Source organism: Coregonus lavaretus (assembly GCF_964263955.1).
Source record: "Coregonus lavaretus genome assembly, chromosome: 38".
NCBI classification, from domain to species: domain Eukaryota; kingdom Metazoa; phylum Chordata; class Actinopteri; order Salmoniformes; family Salmonidae; genus Coregonus; species Coregonus lavaretus.
In genome coordinates this window covers 4,545,409-4,570,349 of record NC_140025.1, presented here as the reverse complement: position 1 = coordinate 4,570,349, position 24,941 = coordinate 4,545,409, and the positions used below count along the sequence as shown (strand labels likewise).

Below are 24,941 nucleotides of genomic sequence, written 5' to 3'. Positions count from 1 at the left end.
GCATGTGCACACAATGTAAATACATGCACGCATGCTTCAGGTGATAGATATCTCAAATCAAGGAAATGCAAAAAAAAAAGCAGTCCATAATTTGGTAGCAGTAATCATGATTAGGTTTGAGAGCGTAGGTACCATAAGCTTTTTGACAGAGGTAATGACAACCTGTAAATATTTGTTTGTCTGGTCACTTCATCTTGGGCTCTCCAAAGGTCCAGGGTATGGATTAGCCCAGCCACATAAGAGCAGTAACCTGTGGAGCTAGCATAGAACGGTATGTTTGTTAAAGTCATTTGGTTGTTAACGTTAGCATAACAGCTAGCTACAGCTGATGTTGTACACAGTATAGTATGCACTTGCTTTTTAAATTATTGTGAGACATACCCCGTAGTGCAGGAACATTGTTGCTCCATTTCAGCCCTATCGAATACTAATGTCCATTACTTACATATTCCGATATTCTTTTTGTTTTGTTAGCTAGCGCTAGTCGGCTGTACCTGTACCAAAACTTTTTCATCCTATAGCTTGTTCTCCATCTTCTTTTTAAATATTGAGCTAACATGTTTTCAGCACTTATTTCCATGACTGATCAAAACTCATTTTCATATGCTCTCTCGTCTACAGTATAGAGAGCAATATGTTTGGAACATCGAATCGCAATCAACATAGAATCGTTTGAATCACAGTACATATCGGCACCTAAGTATCATATCGTGAGGTACCTGACAATTCCCAGCCCTAATGCCTACCCAACTAGCAAGCTCCACTGGGCCATTAGCAACCCGCCTCTGCAGAATTCGTAGCCTGAACAGCCGTTAGTGGTCGCTGTTCACCTGTCTGAGAGTCCCACTATCATTTGGAAGGACATTGTACATTGGCCAGCACACTAATATCCCTTTCTCCTTCCCTTCAGATTTTCAGCAGTTCATTGTCTCTGAAGAGGAGTTTTCCCTTGAGCAGCAACACTGTAAGCAGGAGTGGAGCACCAGTCTGGGGCAAGATGACTGGAACATCATACAGATTAAAGAGGAACAGGAGGATTTCAGGATCATCCAGGAGGAGGAAGACTCTGTATTCACTCCTGCCTGGGTGAAAAGTGACTATGATCAGTACCCAACTCAGTCCTCACAAACCCAAAGTGAAGAATACAAAGACAGAATGTCCTCTACTGAACAGATCAAAACAGAACCTAAGGAAGATGATTCCTCAGAGACTCTCAGCCCCTGCGCAAATCAAAGAGGACGCAGACACAGAAAAAGCTTATTTATCACCAGGAAAAAATCACCAGTGCAAAGGAGGATTCACACAGAAGATAAATCTCATCACTGTCAGGATTGTGGCAATCTGAATTTGCACATGAGGATTCACACAAAGGAGAAACCATTTGCTGTAGTGAACGTTTCACTCACTTGTCTCCTGAGTGGCGCAGTGGTCTAAGGCACTGCATCGCAGTGCTAACTGTGCCACTAGAGATCCTGGTTCGAATCCAGGCTCTGTCGCAGCCGGCCGCGACCGGGAGACTCATGGGCGGCGCACAATTGGCCCAGCGTCGTCCAGGGTAGGGGAGGGAATGGCCGGCAGGGATGTAGCTCAGTTGATAGAGCATGGCGTTTGCAACGCCAGGGTTGTGGGTTCGATTCCCACGGGGGGCCAGTATAAAAAAAAAATGTATTCACTAACTGTAAGTCGCTCTGGATAAGAGCGTCTGCTAAATGACTAAAATGTAAATGTAAATGTAATATGGGAAAACTGGTTTCTCATAGGCATGATACACTCGGGGACAGAACCGTATCACTGTGATGAATGTGGCAAATGTTTTCCTCAGTGGGTACATCTGGATTCTCATATAAGGACCCACACGGGAGAAATCATATCACTGTCAGGATTGTGACAGTTTTGCTGGAGCATGGAATCTGAAGTGTCATAGGAAGACTCACACAGGAGAGAAACCGCATCACTGTGGTGAATGTGGCAAATGTTTTTCTGAAGTTGGGTATCTGAATTATCACAAGGATCCACACAGGGTAGAACATAATTGGCTGTAATGATTGTGGCAAATGTTTTCACTTTGGCGCGGGTCTGAAAATTCACACAGTGGAGAAATAATATTGCTGCCAGGTCTGTGGAAAATGTTTTGCTCATAGTGGTAATCCGAGTTCTCAGATTAGGATTCACAAAGGGGAGAAGCCTTATCGCTGTCATTATTGTGGCAAATATTTTCGGCATGGCCATAATCTGACTATGCATATGAGAATTCACACTAGGGAAATCATATTGTCGCTTTAGTAACAGATCTTTGAGCACTGGCGGTCACGAGAGTGCATATGAGGATAATCAAATGAGAGAGAAACAGTTTTGCTGTCAGGATTGTTGTAAATGTTTCACTAATTGTTCCAATCTGAATTGGCATATGAGGAGACAGACAGGAGAAACTTCTCCATGACTGTTGCACTTTTTTCACAATTGTCTGTTATTTGACATTGCATATGGAAATTCACAGGATAAATCTTACACGCGTCTTTAAAATGCTTTAGTGCCAGAAGTACATTGAATAGTCAGAGAATACACACTGAGAAAAAAAACACATACATCAAATGATTGCAACAAAGCAAAGCCTAAGAGGACACGTGGAAAGAATGCACAGAAACATGACTGTGCCCTGTGTGGGGGAAGGGCATCAAACAAGATTGAGGCACATTTTGTAACTTCCACCTGAGAGTGGAGACGACAGTTCTTGGGTGATTAAGATATGACTGGCTGTTTGTAAGACTACCAATATTGTTTATAGTTGAACTTGATTACGTTATCTTGTATAACCTTCAATGTGAACACCGCCAGACAATCATTGCACAAGTGGGCTCTTATCAAAGTTCCTTGAAATCTGTCTTGTATCAATAAACACATTCATATCTCTTCTCCCCACACTAGCTGTGGTTCATTCTACGATTTACAACAAAGGTATTTGAACGTGTGGTTCTTTTCATAAGGAATATTAAAAGAGGGATTAGAACTCATGCCCAACCTAACCTAAACTGTTAGCCATGTTAGGCAAACATGCAAATGTAGAGAAAGAAAGTTAGCTTCTCTGTATTGGTTGTGTGGCTCACTACACACCCATTGTCGGCAAGGACTCCACTTTAGAATATTGAGCAGTTTCATGATGTAAGTAAAACACGGTCGATAAGGAAACTATTGGGTTACCAAATATTACTCTTGTATGACCAGTTATTTTTTGCAAAAAATAGTTGAAACACGATACACAATTGATAGGCAATTTATTTAATCATTCATTACCACACATCATCTTAGTCTACAAGGAGTCATGTTTCCTTCAACGTCAGTGCATTTCACAGGTCAGCAAGACAAATTAGTAATTCAACAACTAAGTCAACACGTGTAACACCATTCAGGGGTCTGTGTTACTAAGCTTAGTCTTTCTTCAAAACAGGAAAGAATGCAACAAATACCCCAAAACGATCAATATTTACATACACTTTCTGCTATTGCATCATTCATAGCAGTGACAGGGGAAACAAACAGGGCTGGATTACCGAACGGCACGCAGGGCATGTGCCCCGGGGTCCCTGACCTGAAGGGGTTGGGGGCCTCCCCTTGGAGGTCGGGGGCCCCCAGATAGCATAATGTGTAGAATTACCAGAAAATTAGCTTTAAAATGGCAAAATGTGTAGAATAGCAGTATGAAACTGCAAATTTTTCTCTGGACCATGGCAAAATGTGTTGAAATGCGGTAGTCCGGCCCTGGGAGGTATGCTATACTCTTGGAATGGAAGACCCACACAGGAAGAGATTGCTTAAGGCACCATGACATGGAGAATAGCTTATCAATACAGAGTTAGAATCACATCCCATGCTTCAAACAGGTCTTCTCTCCGCATTCTACCTATCAAAAGGGGGTGGGGAACCTTTCCAGGCTGATATTGACTGCATTGGTGTGGATGAGACTCAACCTCTGCTGTGTATTTCACATACATTTGGGGGGTGAATGAGAATTTGAGAACCGTAGCTTTTGAAAGGAAACATGAGCGAGTAATCTCATTCAAAATCAACAAATGAAGTGAAGGTATTAAGTTATATTCTGCGCTCAAAATCAGAACAGACAGATTGAGATATCCAGGAGATTAACATTCTTAACCAGAAAAATAAGTAAAACATTTGTTTGCATATGAAAACAAATTAATTTGGTTAAAAGCTTTAATAATAAAACATTAACAAATTGTGGAATTCAGACATAGTAAGAGTATAATAATACTTGCAGTAGATAAAAAAAATACATTACTCATCATGCGTTCCATTTTCCAAAATTCCTCAAGCAAGCAAGGACTATATCCCTTTGGGACTGCGAAAGGAATGATTGTTACTTTATCATACATCTCATAAATAAATGCATTCACTTTGGGAGGGGGGGGGGGGCTAATCATTAAAATACTATCTGTATCATGCCAAACTAGCCTTGTCAATCATTCTAAACGATGGAATCATCCAAACGGAGATGTCTGTGCAAATCCAAAAGGAGTAATGTCATTCATTTCCTACAGTATGAATTCAGGAACATTGTCCCCATTATAAACTTGTTCAATGTAGTGACAGGTTGTGTGTGTGTCTTATCCAAGCTGTGACATGATAATATGTGCAGGGTCATGTTCATTAAGCACCAAACGGGACTGTATGTACTTGTCCAATAACTCATTTTCTGTTGAAATGCGTTTTAAAACATTCTGTCGCATGCCCTAATGAACATGACCCAGGCCTTGCCAATCATCTCCCAGAGTATGGCTATCCAGTTCACACGGTCGAACGCCAACGGTCGTGTACTTTGAACGATGCATTTAGATTCACAATCTCATGTGCGACGTCACTGTAAAACAAAACTCCCTCTGCTGAATCCTGATTCTTCAACACTTTTAAACACAACCCAAAAGAGCGCGTCATCATACGATTGTTAAGGCGGCGTAAATAGAGTACCTTTTATCTGTACAAGAAATATGTCCTCATTCAGAGTGGATTATACAAAAAGTGACCATCAGTACAAAAGCCTGTACCTACTACCTTGAGGTGTGAGCTGTACATCGAGTGTGAGATGAAACTATATAGCCTGTCGTCACGTTATAGGGCTTCCCCAATACTTTTGCATCCGTATGCATGTAAGTGGAGGACGCGCTTTACCTCGACCGTTTAGGAAATAACCCCACACTCGCGCACACACACACAAACCAAAAGAGAGCGTCAGTCTCGTGGCTACACCAGTTCTCGATGGGTTCTCACTGACCGGTAGGATTAAGATTTCAAAGCGGGTGTTTTCCACAGTGGTTTGTGATACATCCAGCCTTCGCCCTAGCATAGAGAGAAGACCATAGAAAACATTACAAAAAAAGAATATGTACAATCTGTGAGATTAAAATGTCTGACAGAAGAGAATCCATTATTAATATTCATATCAAAATCCATTGATTCCTGAAGAATATAAACTGTAAATGCCTCATGAGATGCGTCCATTATCCTTGCATTTTTCCAGCAAAATTGGGTGTCAAAATGCCTGACCGCTTAACGAAACACAATAATACTAGAACGTTTCCTGAAGAAAATGGGTGTGCTTGCTTCAGCTGTCCAAAAGCATGTCTGACCCAGGCTCTCCAGGTCTTGCTGAAGCAAGCACACTAAATATGAAAAGGGTTTGTCAAGATGATGTTCTACGTACCTCGCTCTCAAAATATCTGGTCCTCCATGGGGTCTCTGTCTCAGTGCGGTGTCTCTCCTCAGTTCTCTGTCTCTCCTCCAGGATCCTCTTGTGCTCCGTGGCCTTCTCAATGTCCTTCTGACGCAGCGACTCAGTCACGTGCTGCCACAGGCGCCTAAAACACAGTTATCTAGTGTATCATGTCTATTACTGAGACAATGCACAATATAGTCAACAATACAGAGGTGTAACAGCACCAGAATTAACTAAACACATTATTTTCATCTACAGTCCTTATTTATGCCACAACCTCACCGGAAAGCATAGAAAATACATCGGAGCATATTCATATTTCAACTTTTTTGTCTAACCTCGATTCGGTTGGTGCTTGCTTGTCGTTGGGGCGCACCCGCTTCTTAGTGACGGGCAGCTTGGTGACGTCCACCATGCGCGTGTCGCCGTTCTGGTAGCTGAACTCGAGCACGCCGTTCCACTCGCCCTGCACGCGGCACACCACAACGTTGGTAGCGTTGTGCTTTACCTCCGCCGTCACTCTGCGTGAGGCGCCAGGAGAACAGGACACATGGTCAACGATATCAACCAATCACAGCCTCTCCACGCAAACTATGCAAAACTATTTGAGGTCACTTCAATCCAAAGAGTTGTGGCTTTTATAAATTATTCAAATACTTGTTTATTAACTACATTTCAATGAATCTTTCTTTAGCCGGGATAATCCACAAAAATCATTTTTAAATCTAAAAACAACATGGAAATAACTATATGATGTAACCGCACAGGGACATAAACCTAACCAAAAGCCAATGCAACAATTTAATGACAGCATTAGAAATTCCTCTGCAGGTGTGTGTGTGCGCTCTGTGAGGGGCACTCACTTGTGCAGTTTGCCTCCGTAGAAGGGCTTGGTCTGGAAGGTGATGACTGCGGAGTATCCCGACTTGGTGCAGTTCACATTGACCTTTCCCCCCAGCTCCACCCAGGGCACGGTAAGGATGGAGCGGGCGTAGGCACAGGGCAGCGTGAACGTGTACTCCTCGTCATGCTCCAGCAGGTACAGACAGCCTACACACACAGATTACAATATGGTTTATACTTTATATTGTTAGCATTAGACAGATGCATCTTACAGACCACTTTTAGCAGGAGGTTTGAAGTCGAAAGACTCAACAATAAGTACTTCCTGTCAGTAACTAGTATGGAAGAAATGTCCACTCTCCCTTTGACATTGGTCTGAAGGAAGTAGGCCTAATCCCTAGCCGAGTCTCTCGATTTCAAACCGCTCTGGCGCTAGCATGCACCGTGTCACACAGATGGTGCAATAAATCGATACCCTGTCTCTGGCCGGCCTTACCTTCCCCGATCATGGACACCCCGATGGACATGCCCATGAACTTGCTCTTGGTCCACACGTGGGTGTTGACGCACATCCGCCTCTCGGGGCACTCGGCGTAGAAGCCTGACACGGGCGGGTGGTGGGACACCTGCTCAGCCACGAAGCGCAACTCGTAACTGCCGTCCTCCTCGGTCGTGGGGCTTCCCTGGGGAGGAGAGGGGGGCGAGGGGGCATCCTTAGCAGGTTCCCCTGACCTGGGCACCCTCCAGGAGCAGTGGAAGCTCTCGCCGATTATGGGGTTGTAGGGCTTCTTGGCGATGGCGCCCTTGCGGCCCTCGTGGAAGGAGGTGAGGTAGTACTCGACGAAGCGCACCATGCGCTCCTCGGGCCCTTGGCCGTCTGTGATGGATACGAACAGGTCCGGGTGGGACATGAAGTCAGCGTACATCTCTAGTAAGGAGCGCTTCTCCAGGATGAAGGTGGGTAGCACCACCTGAGGAGACAGAACTATTTATGATCTTTATTGAAGTAGGTGGGTTATTGAGAACCATTCAATAACCTAGTGTGTGGTCTATAATGACATGTAGCTATGAGGTAAACATCATTCAAACAAAGCTTGAATTGCAATTTGAGGTTATTGAGAACACATTCTCTTTTCATGAATTGATTAACTGACCAACTACCATCCGACACCCATCTGGCTTTGAGCCTACACTTGCAGACTGCTGCTAACCATGGGAAACTGAAATTAGAGCTGGGACGACAACGGAAAATGATCGACACCGACCATACCGATCACTTATTGCAGCCGTTTTGTAGCCTATACTAGAGAAATGTGAAGTTTGAAATGAAATAAGTTTGCTAATATGGGTGATTGTTAATGGGACAATTGATGGCTAAAACCATCAAACTAGTAGTATTAGTTTAAAGGATAATACATATAAAAGACTGGTGCACATTAACTTTAAAACGTATCGTTCTATTTATTGTTATCGCATCAATTAAGGCAATTTATCGCGATATGGATTTCAGTCCATATCACCCAGCTCTACTATGAAGTCAACAAGAAAAGCAAAACGATAGGCATTTCTTAACTCCAGTACGCAGTCCTTTACATTAGCCAATCAGAGGAAGGAAAACAAGACACCACTATGGTCTGTCTATCTGGGCCTTGGTCCAGCCCGATGTATGTTTCAGGCTGTGTCCAGGCCATGGCCGGGGGGGGGGGGGGGGGGGGGGGGGGGAACTCGACCTACCCGCGTGAGGTCCATGCCCAGCTTGAGCTGCGAGAGCAGGTGTAGGATGACACTGCGCTCCTCCTCCACCGCCCCCAGTTCCTCCTCCTTTTCCGTGAACGCGTCCTCCACCTCGTCCTCTCCGTCAATCTCCTCCTGGCAGGAGATACAATATTTACTTTGAGAACAACAAAAGTTGTGGCTTGCGTCTTGAAAAACAGTCAAACTGAAGCACCTACAACAAAAAGCCAAAATAAAAGGCCTTTATTTAGTTATATTTATTTGACCATCCTCCCCATCTGACCATGGACACATTGTTAGACAAATTGATCATTGGAAACATTGCTATTTATTTAATTATTAAATAAAAAAAAGTACTGAAGTCAAATTGTCCTGTCCAAAGAGATACGCCTATATCACTTTTCAAATACTTTATTTTCATGTCGCCCTTTCCAGCACAGCTCCAGTAACTATGCTGGATGCGTAACCAGGCCAGGGCCTTTATTCAGAAAGTCTTATGAGTATGAGTAGTGATTTAGAATCTGTTTTGCCTTATAGTCCTATTCATTATGATCTAAATGGATTATCCTAGATCAGCACTCCTGCTCAGAGATTGATAGAGTTTGGCTGTGAAAAGCCCTTTTGGGACTATTAATGTTCTGTGTCCTTACCCCAGAGAAACTGCAGGGCTCCGTGGCACTCAGCTCCAGGAGGCTGCCCTCCAGCGGCCCTCCCTCTCCCCCGGTGCTGAAGCTGTCCAAGGGCCCGCCGTTCTTCAGGATGTCCGGCAGCTTGGGCTCCAGCCACTCAATGGTAGGTCCTGTAACACGCGACACAGCGGCGGCCACCGCGGTCTTTAGCTCAGAGGTACTCATGCTAGGCTACGCTACGAGACCCCTTGAGACTACCAGACTACCCAACCAAAACAATGAGGTTGTAGCCAGCAACCATTCAAAAAAAGACCCAGGCTGGCTGGATGGGGTGGCTGGCTGGCGTATTCCCCTGACAGTTCTCCAGGACCACAGGATGGAGACGTTAACCCGATCCCCGTTGAGTATCGAGATACGTTTTATGCCGCGCCAACAGGAAATGTCCGCACCGCCTGATTGGTGGGTTAGCATTAGCGCCACATAGGGTATTTCTATGGGTGTTTGGGTGGGAGGCGAGGCCCTTTCAAATTAGCACGGCCCACACAATCCTTGACACCTTTTCCTGATTGGCTCATCCCCGGGTTCCGTCCTGTTTGTGGGCCTAATGAAATATGGATGCCAGGTAACAAGATCTCTTACGATCTCCTACGTCAAACCGGTAACTTGTGACGGCTTTTCCCTATTCCCCTATTCCCTATTCCACAATGTCTAGTTGGCTCTGTCAAAAGAAATGGCTGAGATAGTAGCAGCCATACATTTTTGGTAAGGTCTCTTGGCTGTCAGTATGGTGCTGCGTGATCAAAAAGGAAGAAAGTTGGTTAATTGGGAAAGCTGTTATTACTCAGTTACCCAATGAGAGATCTGGTTACCACCCTAGACAGCCGATAAGAATAAGTACCGCTCCCTCATCAATTATGGAAAATAATTCCACCGTCGGCTTTCGGAGTACATCTGGACTGGGCGGGTCTACATGTGCAGTTCCATGATTTGTGAGGTAGAATTGTGCAAGCACATGATGTGTGTCTAGTACATGTCGCAGACAACTAAACATGACTAAAGTCATTCTTGGAAACAAAACACTTTTAATCCATGTAGACTTCCATGGCTAACTTTAAGAAATGGGTCAAAGAGAAGGTAACTTAACAGTTTCTACCTTGCTCTCTTCAGTGTTAAATTAAACATCATCTAGAAGGCAAATCTGAGAAAGCCTGGCAATAGAGATCTACCCACTGAGAAAACTAACAGTGCATGCACACAGATCCCCTTCTTTTCATTGGAGTTCATAAATGAACACTCATTACTAGTACCAGTAAGGACCTACTCCCCCTCCGACCCCAGCGGTCACCCTCACCTCCCAGAGAGCTCCCCTGGCGGGCCACCTGCTGCAGCTGCAGGATGTGCAGGCAGTCGTTGAGGCAGTTCATGGTGGCCATGGAGGTGGCCTTGAGCATAAGCAGGTCCTGGTCCAGTGGGGAGAGGGGGCCCGTGGCCGGGGGCAGGCCCTCGATGATATGGATCAGGTCTCGGTGCTGGCCCTGGGCCTGGGTCATCATCTGGGAGGAAGAAGAGCGGAAGGAACCGGAGGAGTAAGTTGATACATTTACATTTTAGTCATTTAGCGGACGCTCTCATCCAGAGCGACTTACAGTTAAGTGAGTGCATACATTTTCATACTGGCCCTCCGTGGGAAACGAACCCACAACCCTGGCGTTGCAAGCGCCATGCTCTACCAACTGAGCTACAGGGGTCCCATGATACCGATGTAAAAATGTGCTTGCTATATCCGTCATTAGATTAAAACAAGAAGTCCCTGTAACCTAGTCCTAGATGGATGAAAGGTCTTCATAAAATGACACTAAACAAAAAAGCTGGGTAAGAAGGGTAAAAAGACTAAGAAGAGAATACCCTCTAAGACAAAATACATTTCAAATAAGGCAGAAGATATATTATTCTCTCTACCACCGGTCATTCCTGTCGAGACGCAAAGTTATTACAAAAACACGCAAGATGAAAATAAATCAAAACACTGAGGAAAAGAAACAACACTAAGCTTTGCTAAACCCCACTTCTATTTTGGTTCACGAGGAAATGGCTACCGTCCCCATCTCCAGCCTACCTCTCTGGCGTCGAGCAGATGGTCTGGCAGCAGGGACCTCTTGGAGGAGTACAGCGAGGAGCCCTTGTGGAGCTGAGTCATGCTGAAGGAGGAGGCGGCGTTCTGGTTCTGGAGCTGGCTGGGCCTTCGCTGGGACAGGGGCGAGCTGGCGCTCCCCTGAGACGCCATGGAGTAACTGCGAGACTTGGGCAGAGGGTTACTCTGGACCAAGACAAGATGGTCAACAAATGTGTCATACAGTGCATCTCATCTGCGATAGTATCTTGGGAAAAAGTATATTTTCATCATTGGAGCTTGTGGGATGTATGTAAAGTTGCCCCTAGACACTGATATTGGGTCAGTTTAACATTTCCTCTACTAATGGTTACAGCATAGAGATAGAGGACTCATCTTTGTATCTGTACCATTCTAGTGTCTGTGACAGCATGGGCAGCGACAATGATGAGTCCATTTCCTCCTTCTTCTTCATTGGCTGATTGCTCCCAACTTATAGGAATCCCCACCCAGTTGACTACTTTAAAATGGTGGAAGCCCTCAATGGACATTTCCATGTTAAAACGAGTTATATCAATGATGAGTCTGCTATCTCTATGAGTTAGAGTTAGGATTGTGGGAGGGGAAGAGGATCCTTGATCTGTACCTAGGGGAATTTTAACCTATGGAGCCATCTTGTTTATGACTATTTGTGTGACCTTATGGTGTCATGTCAATGTGCTCTGTAAATGTTGATTGTCTTCAACTCAAGTGCTCAAGATGCAAGACGAATTAAGGCCAATGTGAACTGTACTGAATCGAGTCATTATGGTTACGCCACAATTTATCCAAGAATAGTTTGCATCGTGCTTGTGGTTTGTCACATTCTGTCTTCTCAGTATTTCAATAGAAAGTGTACATCTGTTAAGAAGGAAATCCCACCGAGTAATGCTGACTCACTGACTTCAGCCAGGAAAGGAAGGTCAAACTTTTGAAAAATAAGGAAGTGTCACATACCCCAGTTTGTCTGCTATGATGCAGGCAGGGGTGTCTTTCGTGTGTTACAATACTACACTCAAAGGCTGGCATCTAGGATGGTCTTGGCTCATAACTAAGCTAAATGAATAGTAGCTAGAGTTCCCATCAATGTATTATCATTATCAAGCACAAACACTACTACATCTAATCTAAATACAAGACATCCCCTCTGCACTTCTGTTATTAAGCTCATGTTACAGGCAACCATGGACACGATCAATGGGATTGCATAACAAAACGAGCTAGCAGAGTGTCGATCAAGGGAAAACATTGTGAGTGAGAGAGAGTTAGAGAAAGAGCGTGTGATGTCGAGTGCGTGTGCCTGTCTGCGTGTGCATGCAACTGTGTATCTGCACGCAAGTGTCTGCGAAAGTGGGTGAGTGTCAGACGAAAAGCCCTTGCCCTTACCTTCCCCATGGCCTCAGTATGGTGCTGCGTGCAGATCTGCAGCCGGCTCACCCAGTGCTGTCGCTCTTTGGCGTCCGTGGCTGGGAGACACAACAGGGTCACATTCATTAGTGCACACTGTTGCAAAATGTTTTGCAACTGAAAATTCAAACGAGAATTTCCTATTGGGTATGTTCAGTTAGTGCATCCCTGTTTCAGTCAGTTTTCTTTCGTTTGGTGCCTGAACCGAGTGAGCTCATTACTGTGCAGCCGAGTGAATCTCTCTCTGCATGGATCAATAACGACAACATTATCCCTCTCCGACCGAGGATAATGAGAAAACCTCCATTATCACGTATTGATTTGCATATGTTTTACCGGCTTTCTCCCATTCCTGAAGTCTTGGTACAACAGTCTGACAGTGACTATGTGTATCTTGCCTGTCCAACAACTGACTGATGCATTGAGGATATAATAACATTGTGCTGAAATGCAAACCATACATGTCCAGACTACTCAAACAGCATGACACTCTTGTATGAGTTGTTGAAGCTGTTTTGATTGGTGAGTGTGAGAGACAGACAATAGTGTGTGTGTTTTACCTCTGAGCTTGTATTGTTCCCCACTGATGGCATTGACCGTGAAGGTGTGAGAGTCCTCGTCGCTGGGGGATATGACCGCCCCTGCCAAGGGGAGCGTCCCGCGAGGTTTCTGGGGCCTGGACTGCTCATTGACAAAGTACTCCAACAACCCCGCCTCATTGTTGAGGACAAAGAACCTGCATGAAGGGCAGAACGTTCAATCAAAACGTTGACATTTACATTTGAGTAATTTAGCAGACGCTCTTATACAGAGCGACTTACAGGAGAAAAATAGGGTTAGGTGCCTTGCTCAAGGGCATAGACAGATTTTTCACCTAGTCGGCTCGGGGATTCGAACCAGTGACCTTTTGGTTACTGGCCCAACGCCCTTGACCTCAAGATGCTTGTTGACAAAGCATTGAATCAATTCAATAGTATGTTTAGTTGATTTGATCATACTGTAAATACTTTTGCTAAATGCACATAGCACCGTTCAATGTTATTCAACCAGGGCTGCCCACTCACCTATATTGCCATCCTGTTACCAAATTGGTGTATTTCATCAGGTAACCATCAATATTTTCCATGTGGTCACTGAATAGAGCAGAGATTGAGAAAATGATTGACAGTTAGCAAAAAAGCTAGTTATGCTACAATAACAGCAGTGGGTTGGCAAAATTCAACTCCAGATGAACCTCTGATTCCTCTGGTTAGCCTGTTAACTAACTAATAGCTAAGTCAGTAAGCTCAGCTAGAAACCATAGCTGGCTAGCCAGCTAACATTTGACCAAAGGCTTGCTAGTTACCAACTGAAGATGTGTGGTGCACTGCCTACTAGCCAAACAAATCACTGCAGCAAACTTAGCTAACTAGGTTAGCACGATTGGTTAGCCAAATATTAATATAACATAATTAGCCTAGCTAGCTAGACAGTCAGCATACCTGTACTGCCAGCCTTTTGAACTCCCTCTTCCAGAACTACCAGGCGTCCCTTTCTGGAGAAAGACATCCAGTTTCCCTTCACTGTCCGAGATTCGTATTGCCGTGGCGGTTTCCCCTTGCATAGTCACAGCCAACGTATAGCTAGCTAACAAGCTACAAACCTTGCCAGAAACGTTAGCTAGCTAACTAGCTTGACAGCTAGCAAAACAGCAATCTCTAGACCTGATTTGCTAACTTGAAGGCCTTGCTCACAGACGGATTTCTTCTGTGCATGGCTTAACAAAACACATAGCTATCGTTCATGAAAATCTATCTAAACGACTGATGAAGTAATCCATCACAATATATTATTATAAAAACAGTGGCGTGTTAGTTCGGTGTTTACATGATCCAAATCGCTTCTAACAGGCTTCACGATGACGCGACACGTTACTGGAATCATGTGATTCCACTCCATGAAAGGACTTCCGCATTGGCAAAAAAAATAAATAAGGAAAATTGTAGCCTACAAAGTTTATCGAAATATGTTGCCTTTGTAGCAATAGAACACATCTTCAAATATATCCTGGCACATACCCAATCGAGCTACCGCCGGTATATATTCCAGTCATTTTGCATGACAAACAGTGAGAATTGTGTGTCTCACCCGAGCTCTGCAAATCGAGAAAATTATAGGACTTTCTCCAAGCATAAATGTCTGTCCATACTTGTCATGACAGGTTCGTCGTGGTTGCACACCCAGAAGAACCCTAACCTGTACAAACTTCTCTCTTCTTTTATATACAGGTAAAAAGGGTGGAGTGCTAAAAACAATGTGCTGCCCACACGACTAGGGCGTATAAGGAAGTTATGGACATGGATATAAACACGGCATTTTACTGATCTGTTAACACTTAAAGGAATCGTGCCTGCTACTCTACCTTAACAATGCCTGCTAAGAAAGTGTGCATCGTTGGATCTGGAAACTGGTATATTTATGGGCTTTCTCTATTTGCATGTGCCTGCATTCGACAACATTGTATCATCATGAATTCCACTGATTGATTCATAATGTAGCCAACTACAAAGTGCTGCTATTTGGCTAAATTGACAACTTGCATGTAGTTTCATAGAATATCAAATATAGAAGTTTGATCTACATTCATTGAATGTAGGCTGGTTATGGTATCCCCATAATTAGCATATTGTTCATTTTGCGAGTGTGATTTTGAAAATATGAATGGCGTTATTCCATTGCCCTCCTATCTAAATCGCTGTTTTCATAATTTCCTAGGGGCTCTGCGATAGCCAAAATCGTCGGCCACAATGCAAAGGGATCCAACAGGTTTGACCCCATTGTCAACATGTGGGTGTTTGAAGAGATGATCGATGGCAAAAAGTTAACAGAAATCATCAACACAGAGCATGAGAACGTCAAATACCTACCGGGTCACAAGCTTCCCAAAAATGTGGTTAGTATTGTGTTTTGTTTAATATGGGATTCTTGCCTCAAAATTAAAAATCATTGAGTTGTGCAATAATTCTGGAGTTATCTCCGGACATGTTTTTATGATTGTAAAAGGATACACACAGATAAGATGAGTGAAGTTTGACCTATACAGAGCTAACAACGTGTCTGGTTTGTTCTCAAGAACCCAAAGCATTAACAAGGCATTCTGCCTTATCCCAAGGGTTCTCAGCTATAAGTACCGTTTACCGGTGGGCCCATGTGAACTACAATCCCATCGCTTTGTTTTAACATTTAGAAACGTCAATAATCATCGCTTGTAATGAGGTTTTTGAAACATGGAATTATCTTTCATATCACCGAGAAATAATCTTTCAAATAAAAAAGATACACTTACTGTATCATGTTTGCACAGATCCATATGGCTGTGTGCCTCCAGATGACAAACTGCACTTCCTTCCCAGTTATGCTTAGACACAGGTGTTCGAGCAGGCTAGATAGCTAATTACACACAGGTGTTCAAGCATGCTAGATAGCTAATTAGCACAGGTGGTCTTCTCTGCCTTCCATCAGTCTTCCTTAATAAAGCGCTGTAACATGGAGATATGGCCATGTGGGAACACTAACCTTATAAAATAGTGCTGGGGTAAGAAATCTGTACAGTTACATATCAGGATATTATTTTTGACAATATATTTTTTTTACCCCCTTTTTCTCCCCAATTTCTATCTTGTCTCATTGCTGCAACTCCCCAACGGGCTCGGGAGGCGAAGGTCAAGTCATGCGTCCTCCGAAACATGACCCCCCCCCCCTGGCCAAACCCTCCCCAAACCCGGATGACGCTGGGCCAATTGTGCGCCGCCCTATCTGCTCAGCCATTATTATGAGCAGTCCTCCCTTCAGCAGCCTCCACTGCTTGTAATGTAGATTAATGATAAATGCTACTACACAGTAACATCCATCATGAATAGTACAATGTATCATGCTATCTTTTTCCGCTCCAATTTACCAGGTTGCTGTTCCAGAAATCACAGAAGCGGTGAAAGGGGCCAGCATACTGATCTTTGTCATTCCACATCAGTTCATTGGGAGGCTCTGTGATCAGATGAAACCTCATATTACACAGGGAACCATTGGAATATCCCTCATCAAAGTAATGTCATTTACCTATTTTTCACACCAGCTCTCTCTTCGAAAAATCATTGCTAAAATCTATACAATTTATGTCGGACTTTGCTCTGGCTTCATATCGGGCTTCTTATCACTCAGGGAAAGTCTCAGCTGTATGAATTTATCATCATGGCTATGATTTTACACTCATTATGTAACAGTAGCCTAGTCAAAAAAATGTAGCCACCCAAATGCTGGTAACTAGGGTTATATGTTACAAAATGAGTGATTGAAGGCAGCCTAAGATCTCTTTTCTGCCCTGGTCCTTATTCAGGGCATCGATGAAGGCCCAGAGGGCTTGAAGCTCATCTCTGACATCATCCGCGAGAAACTGGAAATCGAGGTTAGCGTCCTGATGGGGGCCAACATTGCCAACGAAGTGGCTGATGAGAAGTTCTGTGAGACCACAATTGGTAAGACATTTTTATATAATATCTAGAATATTGCTGTAATGTTTTCTGTCCTCACTTGGGTTGCAACTCCCACTGATGCAGTTATGTTTATCTTGACTTTCTATCACTACCTGAACAGGAGCTAAGAACGAAGCAAACGGACACATCTTTAAAGAGCTGCTGCAGACTCCCAACTTCAGGATCACCGTGGTGCAGGAGAGTGACACAGTAGAACTCTGTGGGGCTCTCAAGGTACAATTTACAATTCAGTTCAAAGAGAACAACTTTTGCTACATATAGCTACAACGTGAACGTAACTTACACAGAAGGCCTATGTTTCGTTCCACTGTTTTATTTGCTCACATTGTAAATAAATAGTTTTATAAACCATGAATCATATTGCTAAAAAAAAGAAGACTGCACATAAGACTCATGGTTCCTTTCCCACTCTCTCCTTCCCAGAACATTGTAGCGGTGGGCGCTGGGTTCTGTGACGGTCTGGGCTTTGGGGACAACACCAAGGCTGCGGTGATCCGGCTGGGGCTGATGGAGATGATTGCCTTCACCAAGCTGTTCTGTAAGGGCCAGGTGTCCTCCGTGACATTCCTGGAGAGCTGTGGGGTCGCCGACCTGATCACCACCTGCTACGGGGGACGCAACCGCAAGGTGGCTGAGGCCTTCGCCAAGACATCCAAGGTGAGATATCTAGACAACTACGACTCAGAGATGTGACTGTGCTGTGACCAGTACAACTTTCACCTAATAATAATAATAATAATATGCCATTTAGCAGACGCTTTTATCCAAAGCGACTTACAGTCACCTGTTTTGTCAGATTGATAACAGTTAAGATATTAATATCCAACACTTCAAAAAACTCATGGTATGTTTGTGTGTGTGCGTATACATGCTTTAAGTAACTATGTTGCATACCTTTCCAGTCTATTGAAGAGCTAGAGGCTGAGATGCTCAATGGCCAGAAGCTGCAAGGCCCACAAACCTCCGCTGAGGTGTTCAAAATTCTAAAGAAGAGAGAGATGATCAGCAAGTGAGTACAACTCTTTCACCTTAAAGTGAGACTCTGCGATATTACTTTTCTTGCTCTCACACAGTCACACAGAGTATCTGCGCATGTGCACGGGCCCGCTTCACGCTGCTACAACATGATGTAGTCCCCTGTAGCTCAGTTGGTAGAGCATGGCGCTTGCAACGCCAGGGTTGTGGGTTCTTTTCCCACGGGGGGCTAGTATGAAAATGTATGCACTCACTAACTGCAAGTTGCTCTGGATAAGAGCGTCTGCTAAATGACTAAAATGTAAATGTAATGATGGCTATGGGATCAAAAGAGTGAAGAAGTTTAGCCTCATGCTTCAACGCTCTTGCGGAAATTGCCCCGATATTTCTGTTTACTTCGTGTATCGCTGAGCCTACCTTTTAATGCATTTAATGACTTGCAAATGTTCCTCCAATATTCGTCTACTCATTCACTACATTAATTTAAGCAAATTAGCTTCAAATATTAACTGAAGCTCTCCTCAACAAATTGTGATTGCTGCTAATGGAACCACGTCTTGCTGCATTGAGATTTAGTGCAATTTTTTTGTCTTGTAGGTTTCCGTTGTTTGCCTCTGTGTATCAGATCTGCTTTGAGGGCAAAGCTGTGCAGGAGTTTATCACATGTCTGCAGAACCACCCTGAACACATGTGATCACTCTGTAACCTGAAGCCACGGAACCTGCAGCTCCTCCAATGGTGTAGCGTGAAGTCGCCCCTAGATGCTGATCTTGGGTCAGTTTTCCAGTCCCCCACTTATAGTTAAAGTTGGGATTGGGGGAGGGGAAGCTGATCGTAGATCTGTACCTATAGGGAAACTTCACCCCAGAGTCACTTCCAATAGCACCATCATACCATCAGAGGGCAGCAGTGCTGCATAAATATTCATTCATAATACTGTAACTACATAAAAATGTAACTGTAACCACTAAATATTCCTTATCATTTGATACTAAGTCTGAAGAACCACTCTACTTAACGTGCTTTGTCGCATATTCATATGTTTTGTGTTTTGATTGTGTATAAGCTTATCAACTAAAGCACTTGACAAATGCTTATTAATTGTTGCTGATTAAAAAATGTTTTCTATTAATTTTGAATTTTTACAATTTGTTGAACAAATATTCTCAAAACAATACTTTTGATTGAAAAATAAATTTTTGTGTTTCTTTTGTTTCACTTCATTTTGGCACGCTTACTTTTAACATTGAAAGCCTTTCAGAGGGTAACCGAGAACAATAGACTTGACATTGTTAAGATGAGAGAGCAATAACAAATACGTTTATTTGATTTGATTGTCTAATATTGTCCTGTTGTCCATGCAAGAAAATGAAATAACATATTTAATATATTTTAATGAGATGTTCCCCTGATGAAAGAAGGATTGCTTACGTTTAACTGTTTAATCAGCTTTACATAACAATTACATTGTATCTAAAGTTCTTGCCTTCACTTCAAAGATGGAGGCCTACTTATCCTAGAGAACACAGATGTAAATGTATTACAGATATTCCACAAACCCATTCCCTGGAGTCTTCTGTGACACAACCATATCAGACCCAGGATTAAAGAACAATTGTGGCCCTTGTCTCTCCATCTCTTCTGGCTATATCACAGTGAGAAGAACAGAGGCTTAGTGGGATAGCGCACAATCAGCTAGGCCTTTGAATGTCCCATCAGATCAGAGGGACCTTGATGCTTCCATCCATCCCTCCACACTGTAGCCACGACTGTGTCCAGCCACGGTTCACTCTTTCCTGGGTAACCCGACGAGGAGGAGGCCTCTCTTCAGGTTGACAGCTCCACAGACAGGCTGCCCCGGATCCCACACATCTCAGGACATCAAAGGGCACAACGGAAGGCAGGGGGCCACGGAGATGGCAGAGGCCCAGGTTGAGGCACCCTGTCCGCCCCAGTTTCCCGTGGGACATGGGGCCCCAGGAGAGGACCTGTGTCGGGGCTTCCCGCAGGTTAGGCTCCCCCTCACCTCCCTTCACTTCCAGCTGAACTGTCATCAGTGTTTTGATGTGAGACAGTGTGAGCCTTGTGGAGGTTGAGACCTTGTGAAGAGGTGCTTCTTCAGTCCTGGGCTTGAAAGAGCAGCTTAATCACCTTGGTAACTGCACGTAGGCCAACTAGTCCCTACACAACACTGTCCTGTTGTGATAGAGAGTCTTGGACTCAGGAGGAGAAAGTTAGCAAAAGAGAGCAGAGTGTGAGGTCTCGGTCCAGATAGTTCATGGTTGAGATATCACGGAGTCTGCATGCTGCTGACACAAATACATCTACTTATCCAATTATAGCAGTACAAGTTGACCGTGTGACTGACTGGGGCTCAAACCCGGCTCTTGCTGGGTGACACGACTGTGTTAGCCCGCTGAGCTAAGGCATTAGCTTGAGGAACTAACGCAAGTTGTCAAGTCTCAGGCAAGGTTACTCATTTAACCAGGTTCTTAACCAACTCTCTTACAGCATCAACAAATCAAGGCTATCATTACAGTACATGAGGATTAATTCAACACTATGCAATATTGAGTTACAACAAATAGTGTTCTGCTGTGATTTACTGCATGTAATGAGGTGGGGTGAGTTATTCACAGTTGGTTGATCACACCTGTGTCTCACATGGATGGTTCTGTCAGTTCCTCCTCCAAACATATCCCCCAGGCCCTGCAGGCTCTGTAGGGGCCAACCCAGGCCCCAACCACCTGGCTCTCACACCCTTAGATTTATGTGTGAAATCCCACACAGACTTTCGCAGAGGTCGATGGTTTTAAGTCCTCCCTGCTCTCAGTCAATAATTTAGAATATCTGGCTGGGTAAGCTATATAACCTGGGTTCAAATAGGATTCATTTTCTTTCAAATACTTGATTGAGTATTTCCCTTGTCCTTGATCGAACACAGTGCGATGGAAGCAAAGGACTAGTGCAAACCAGCACCCTATACGTAAAATCTATGCACGCATTACTATAAGTCACTTTGGATAAAAGCGTCTGCTAAATGGCATACACTTTATATTATTAGATTATTATCTTGCATTTCAGATAGGCTCAATCAAACGCTCAAAGTATTTGGAAGAAAATAAACACTAGTTGAATCCAGGTCTGCTATACCCAGTTTGTCTGTTTTTCAGAATATGATCAGTGATGCTGGATGTCAAAGGGAGGGGAGAGGGGGCGTAATGGTCCATCCTACATCCTCTCTGTACACACACAGCTAATTACAGTGCCTGCTCTCCTCAGCTGTCACTGACACACAGTCTCTTTACATGTCAATGCCAGCCAAATGGGCCCTCATCATCAGAGCTCCCTCCCCGTCCTAGGGCCCCAGCTGCCAGTCTCACAGGGCAAACATGGCACAATGGCGCAGGGCACTGAGGCTCAGTCGCAGGGCACACACACCCCTCTCTCCACCCTGCCCTACCCTTCATCTGTACCCACCCTAGCGTACTCCATGCACATTCACAGGGGCATAACGTAGTCTTTCTGGGGGCCCCTCCTTTGTGTTGGCCTAGCGCTCTGAGGAGATGATAAAGCACAAGGAGTGGGTGTGTATTTGTGGCGGGAACTTGTCTGTTTTTTTGTGTGTGCCATTTGCCATTTGTGGAAGGGGAGGTAGGGCCTTGGCTAGGAGCCTGGCTGTGGTGTGGTGGTGTTGGCTGCATATAAACATTGGCTGAACACAGGCACATTTGTTTAGGCCTCCTCCCCCCTCAGCTCAGGCAGCCTTGGGAGTAACAGTTGACAATGCCTAACCACACTAGAGCCTGGACTGGATACCCATCCACACACTGAGGATAGACAAGGCCAGTTGGGGACAGGAGGAAGAAAGGAAGGTACCTGAAGACTGGACGAAAGAGGCAATCTTTTTTTAAAAAGTAAGTTGACTTTTATTGTTGATTTGTTGACTTTGATGTAGTTTCAAAAACAAATGCATGACTTATCACTCCAAATGACAGTGAACTGTCTCTAAAAAAGCAGGGAGGGCAGAGTTGTGTAGCTTGGTAATGTTTTTATTCCACATTTTGTGCCTTGGTTCACCAGCATCTGTTCATCTCCTGAGAAGCAAGAATCAGTGAGCTTAACATTTCAAGATGTGGACAATTTATTTATCTATGGATTCCCTTTGTAGCCCACGAATGTTGATGACCATATAAAGTGCCTCTCTTTAAGCTGCTGATGTGAAATGGGACATTGCTTTATTCCCACTGGGACAGCAAATAACATGGCTTGGACATTCCAACATGTCATTGTAGCATGGGGTGATGCATGAATCCATTTAGTGTTCCTCTGAGTAAAAACATTTCAGTAGACACAGAAACTGTGTCCTAAATGGCATCCTTTTCTCTGTATTGCAGTACTTTTGACCAGAGGCTTATATATTTCTATATTTATTTATTTGTAGTTCTGTCCTTGAGCTGTTCTTGTCTATTATTGTTATGTATTATGTCATGTTTTATGTTTTGTGTGGACCCCAGGAAGAGTGGCTGCTGCTTTCGCAACAGTTAATGGGGATCCAAATAAAATCCCTGGTCAAAAGCAATGCACTATAAAGGGAACAGGGTGGCATTTGGGACACAACAAGAGACTGCCTTGACACTGAGCACGTTTCAGTAGACACAGACTGCCTCTACACCCCCCCAGTCATCTCGCTATACTGGGAGCTACACTGTCTCAGATAGAACTATGCTTTAGTTCCAGCTAGCATTTTTGGTTGGATTTGTATTGGATAGTAGATTTCCCTTCATTATTACATTCTCCTTTTATTATGTTTTATGATGTTATCAAACCCGTTTTACCTTTAAATGTATAGGACACACTATAGCATTGAGTTTGCCAAAAACCCAAATTTTATCATCTTGTTTCAACATTTCTTCTAATAAGAAACAAAACACATAAGCTTTTACCATTAACCGGATGCCAGAATAATTGAAAGTCAAATCTATCTCAATGTTGGTATGGAAGCTGTAGGACTGACTGCTTTATGACCAAGCAGATTTAACTCCCAGATGCAGCTGGGAATTTCAAAGAGTAGCGTTCTGGTTAAATGGTATAGATGGAAAATGCATCTTAACTAGGGGAATTCTCTAACAATAACTTTGGCCGAGACTTGGCCAACTCTTTATCTTTATGAATTCCAGACATTAGATTGTATATGATTGTATCAAGATATAGATGTGCCATTCCATTCTGCACTATCACCTAATACGTTATGGCAGAAAGGAGAATGGAAATATCTTTCAAACATTAATCTGTCTGAAGGTATTTGAGAAGAGCTTTGGTTGTTTCAGTATGGTGCACTATAGTATGCATTTGCTGCAGAGTAAAATGTAGTAGCCTATAGCTCCCAATGACTAGCGCCAACCTTTAGCTATCCATCAGTGCAAAGAAAACAGGAAAGAATGTCTGGTGAAAGCTGGTCTCACTGAAAACAATTGAAAGTGCATATTTCATCATTATGACAATGATGACGTGTAACAATGAGGGTAAGCTAAATGTATGGGTTTCTGACCATAGTAGTCCAACATTGTTCCTCTCCAGTGTCTCAAACTGGTTATAAAATACAATTGTATTTGTCACATGCTTCGTAAACAACAGGTGTAGACTAACAGTGAGATGCTTACTTACCGGCCCCTCCGAACAATGCAGAGAGAGAAATATAGAAAAATAATAACACAAGGAATAAATACACAATGAGTAACGATAACTTGGCTATACACGGGGTACCAGTACCGAGTCAATGTCCAGGGGTATGAGGTAATTGAAGTAAATATGTACATATAGGTAGGGATAAAGTGAATAGGCAACAGGACAGATAACTAAGAGTAGAGTCAAAAGAGTTAGTGCAAAAAGGGTCAATGCAGATAGTCCAGGTAGCTATTTGGTTAACTATTTAGTAGTCTTGGAGGTAGAAGTTGTTCAGGGTCCTGTTGGTTCCAGATTTGGTGCGTCGGTACCGCTTGCCGTGCGGTAGCTGAGAGAACAGTCTATGACTTTAGATACTGTATGTGAGGTATTGCTCTCTTATTGGAAAGTGGAAAGTGCAGGGTGAAAATCACTAGAGCTATTGGCCAGATATAAATGTTCTATCCATTTTTTTTTTGTATCCTTAGAGAGCAATTACAGCCAAAGTACTGCTAAGTACACTTCCAAAACAATGGGCAATAGCTCCACATTCAGTTGCTAATAATGATACATCCATAAATAAGTAAAACTGCAATGGCACACTTAACGTTGAGTATTTGGCCCATCTTCTTTTGAGAGTCTCTCTGTACTAGAACCTGCATTCCACGTTTAATAGGTTTAGAATGTTCTGGATTTGAAACTGCTGACATTACTCTCTACAATAGTCTCTGTAGTCTTTGCAATAGGCTTTTTATGGCTCACAGGACTCGACCTATCTTAGCCAATATGACTCACAGCAGACTAGATATGAAAGACCTTGTGAGAAACATTTTGTTTGGAACATTTTTCACCACATAACACTAGTGTATAATTATGTTGTGAGAGATATTATTATTTGTCAATGTTGTGTAGTTCCAAAATATGGTGAAGCAGTGGATTTACATTTTCATGGTAATTGATGATCTACCTATCTACCTAGCTTTTATCTGTTCTGATTGGTCAGATGTTGAGAACAGGAAGTACTTGAAGTGACAGTCGGAAGTTTACATACACTTAGGTTGGAGTCATTAAAACTCGTTTTTCAACCACTCCACACATTTCTTGTTAACAAACTATAGTTTCGGCAAGTCGGTTAGGACATCTACTTTGTGCATGACACAAGTAATTTTTCCAACAATTGTTTACAGACAGATTATTTCACACTACTGTATCACAATTCCAGTGGGTCAGAAGTTTACATACACTAAGTTGACAGTGCCTTTAAACAGCTTGGACAATTCCAGAAA

General features: G+C 43.5%; 2 protein-coding genes across 2 annotated transcripts; one reads left to right on the top strand and one right to left on the bottom strand.

Moving 5' to 3' along the window:
- Window positions 1-3,255: 3,255 nt before the first annotated feature.
- LOC311112355 (oxysterol-binding protein-related protein 11-like) lies at window positions 3,256-14,380 on the bottom strand. The gene is made up of 13 exons (XM_084155437.1): window positions 13,969-14,380; window positions 13,552-13,620; window positions 13,048-13,223; window positions 12,467-12,546; window positions 11,048-11,248; window positions 10,283-10,484; window positions 8,953-9,101; window positions 8,303-8,437; window positions 7,065-7,539; window positions 6,589-6,775; window positions 6,064-6,246; window positions 5,714-5,867; window positions 3,256-5,349 (listed from the first exon to the last, which is right to left on the bottom strand). Exons 1-13 carry the CDS (start codon window positions 14,088-14,090, stop codon window positions 5,293-5,295), a joined length of 2,190 nt encoding a protein of 729 aa, XP_084011563.1. The 5' UTR covers window positions 14,091-14,380; the 3' UTR covers window positions 3,256-5,292.
- Window positions 14,381-14,846: 466 nt separating this feature from the next.
- On the top strand, window positions 14,847-18,980 carry LOC311112375 (glycerol-3-phosphate dehydrogenase [NAD(+)], cytoplasmic-like). The gene is made up of 8 exons (XM_084155483.1): window positions 14,847-14,936; window positions 15,242-15,419; window positions 16,428-16,568; window positions 16,860-16,998; window positions 17,117-17,229; window positions 17,440-17,673; window positions 17,919-18,025; window positions 18,589-18,980. Exons 1-8 carry the CDS (start codon window positions 14,896-14,898, stop codon window positions 18,683-18,685), a joined length of 1,050 nt encoding a protein of 349 aa, XP_084011609.1. The 5' UTR covers window positions 14,847-14,895; the 3' UTR covers window positions 18,686-18,980.
- Window positions 18,981-24,941: the final 5,961 nt, after the last annotated feature.

Excerpts from the sequence above, each read along its gene's own strand:
- LOC311112355 (XM_084155437.1), bottom strand. The coding sequence starts at position 14,090 with ATGCAAGGGGAAACCGCCACGGCAATACGAATCTCGGACAGTGAAGGG. Across the intron at positions 13,621-13,968 it reads TCAAAAGGCTGGCAGTACAG|TGACCACATGGAAAATATTG; the intron begins GTATGCTGACTG and ends TGCTCTATTCAG. Across the intron at positions 7,540-8,302 it reads TGGGCATGGACCTCACGCGG|GTGGTGCTACCCACCTTCAT; the intron begins GTAGGTCGAGTT and ends CTGTCTCCTCAG.
- LOC311112375 (XM_084155483.1), top strand. The coding sequence starts at position 14,896 with ATGCCTGCTAAGAAAGTGTGCATCGTTGGATCTGGAAACTG. Across the intron at positions 16,569-16,859 it reads TTGGAATATCCCTCATCAAA|GGCATCGATGAAGGCCCAGA; the intron begins GTAATGTCATTT and ends GTCCTTATTCAG. Across the intron at positions 17,674-17,918 it reads CCTTCGCCAAGACATCCAAG|TCTATTGAAGAGCTAGAGGC; the intron begins GTGAGATATCTA and ends ATACCTTTCCAG.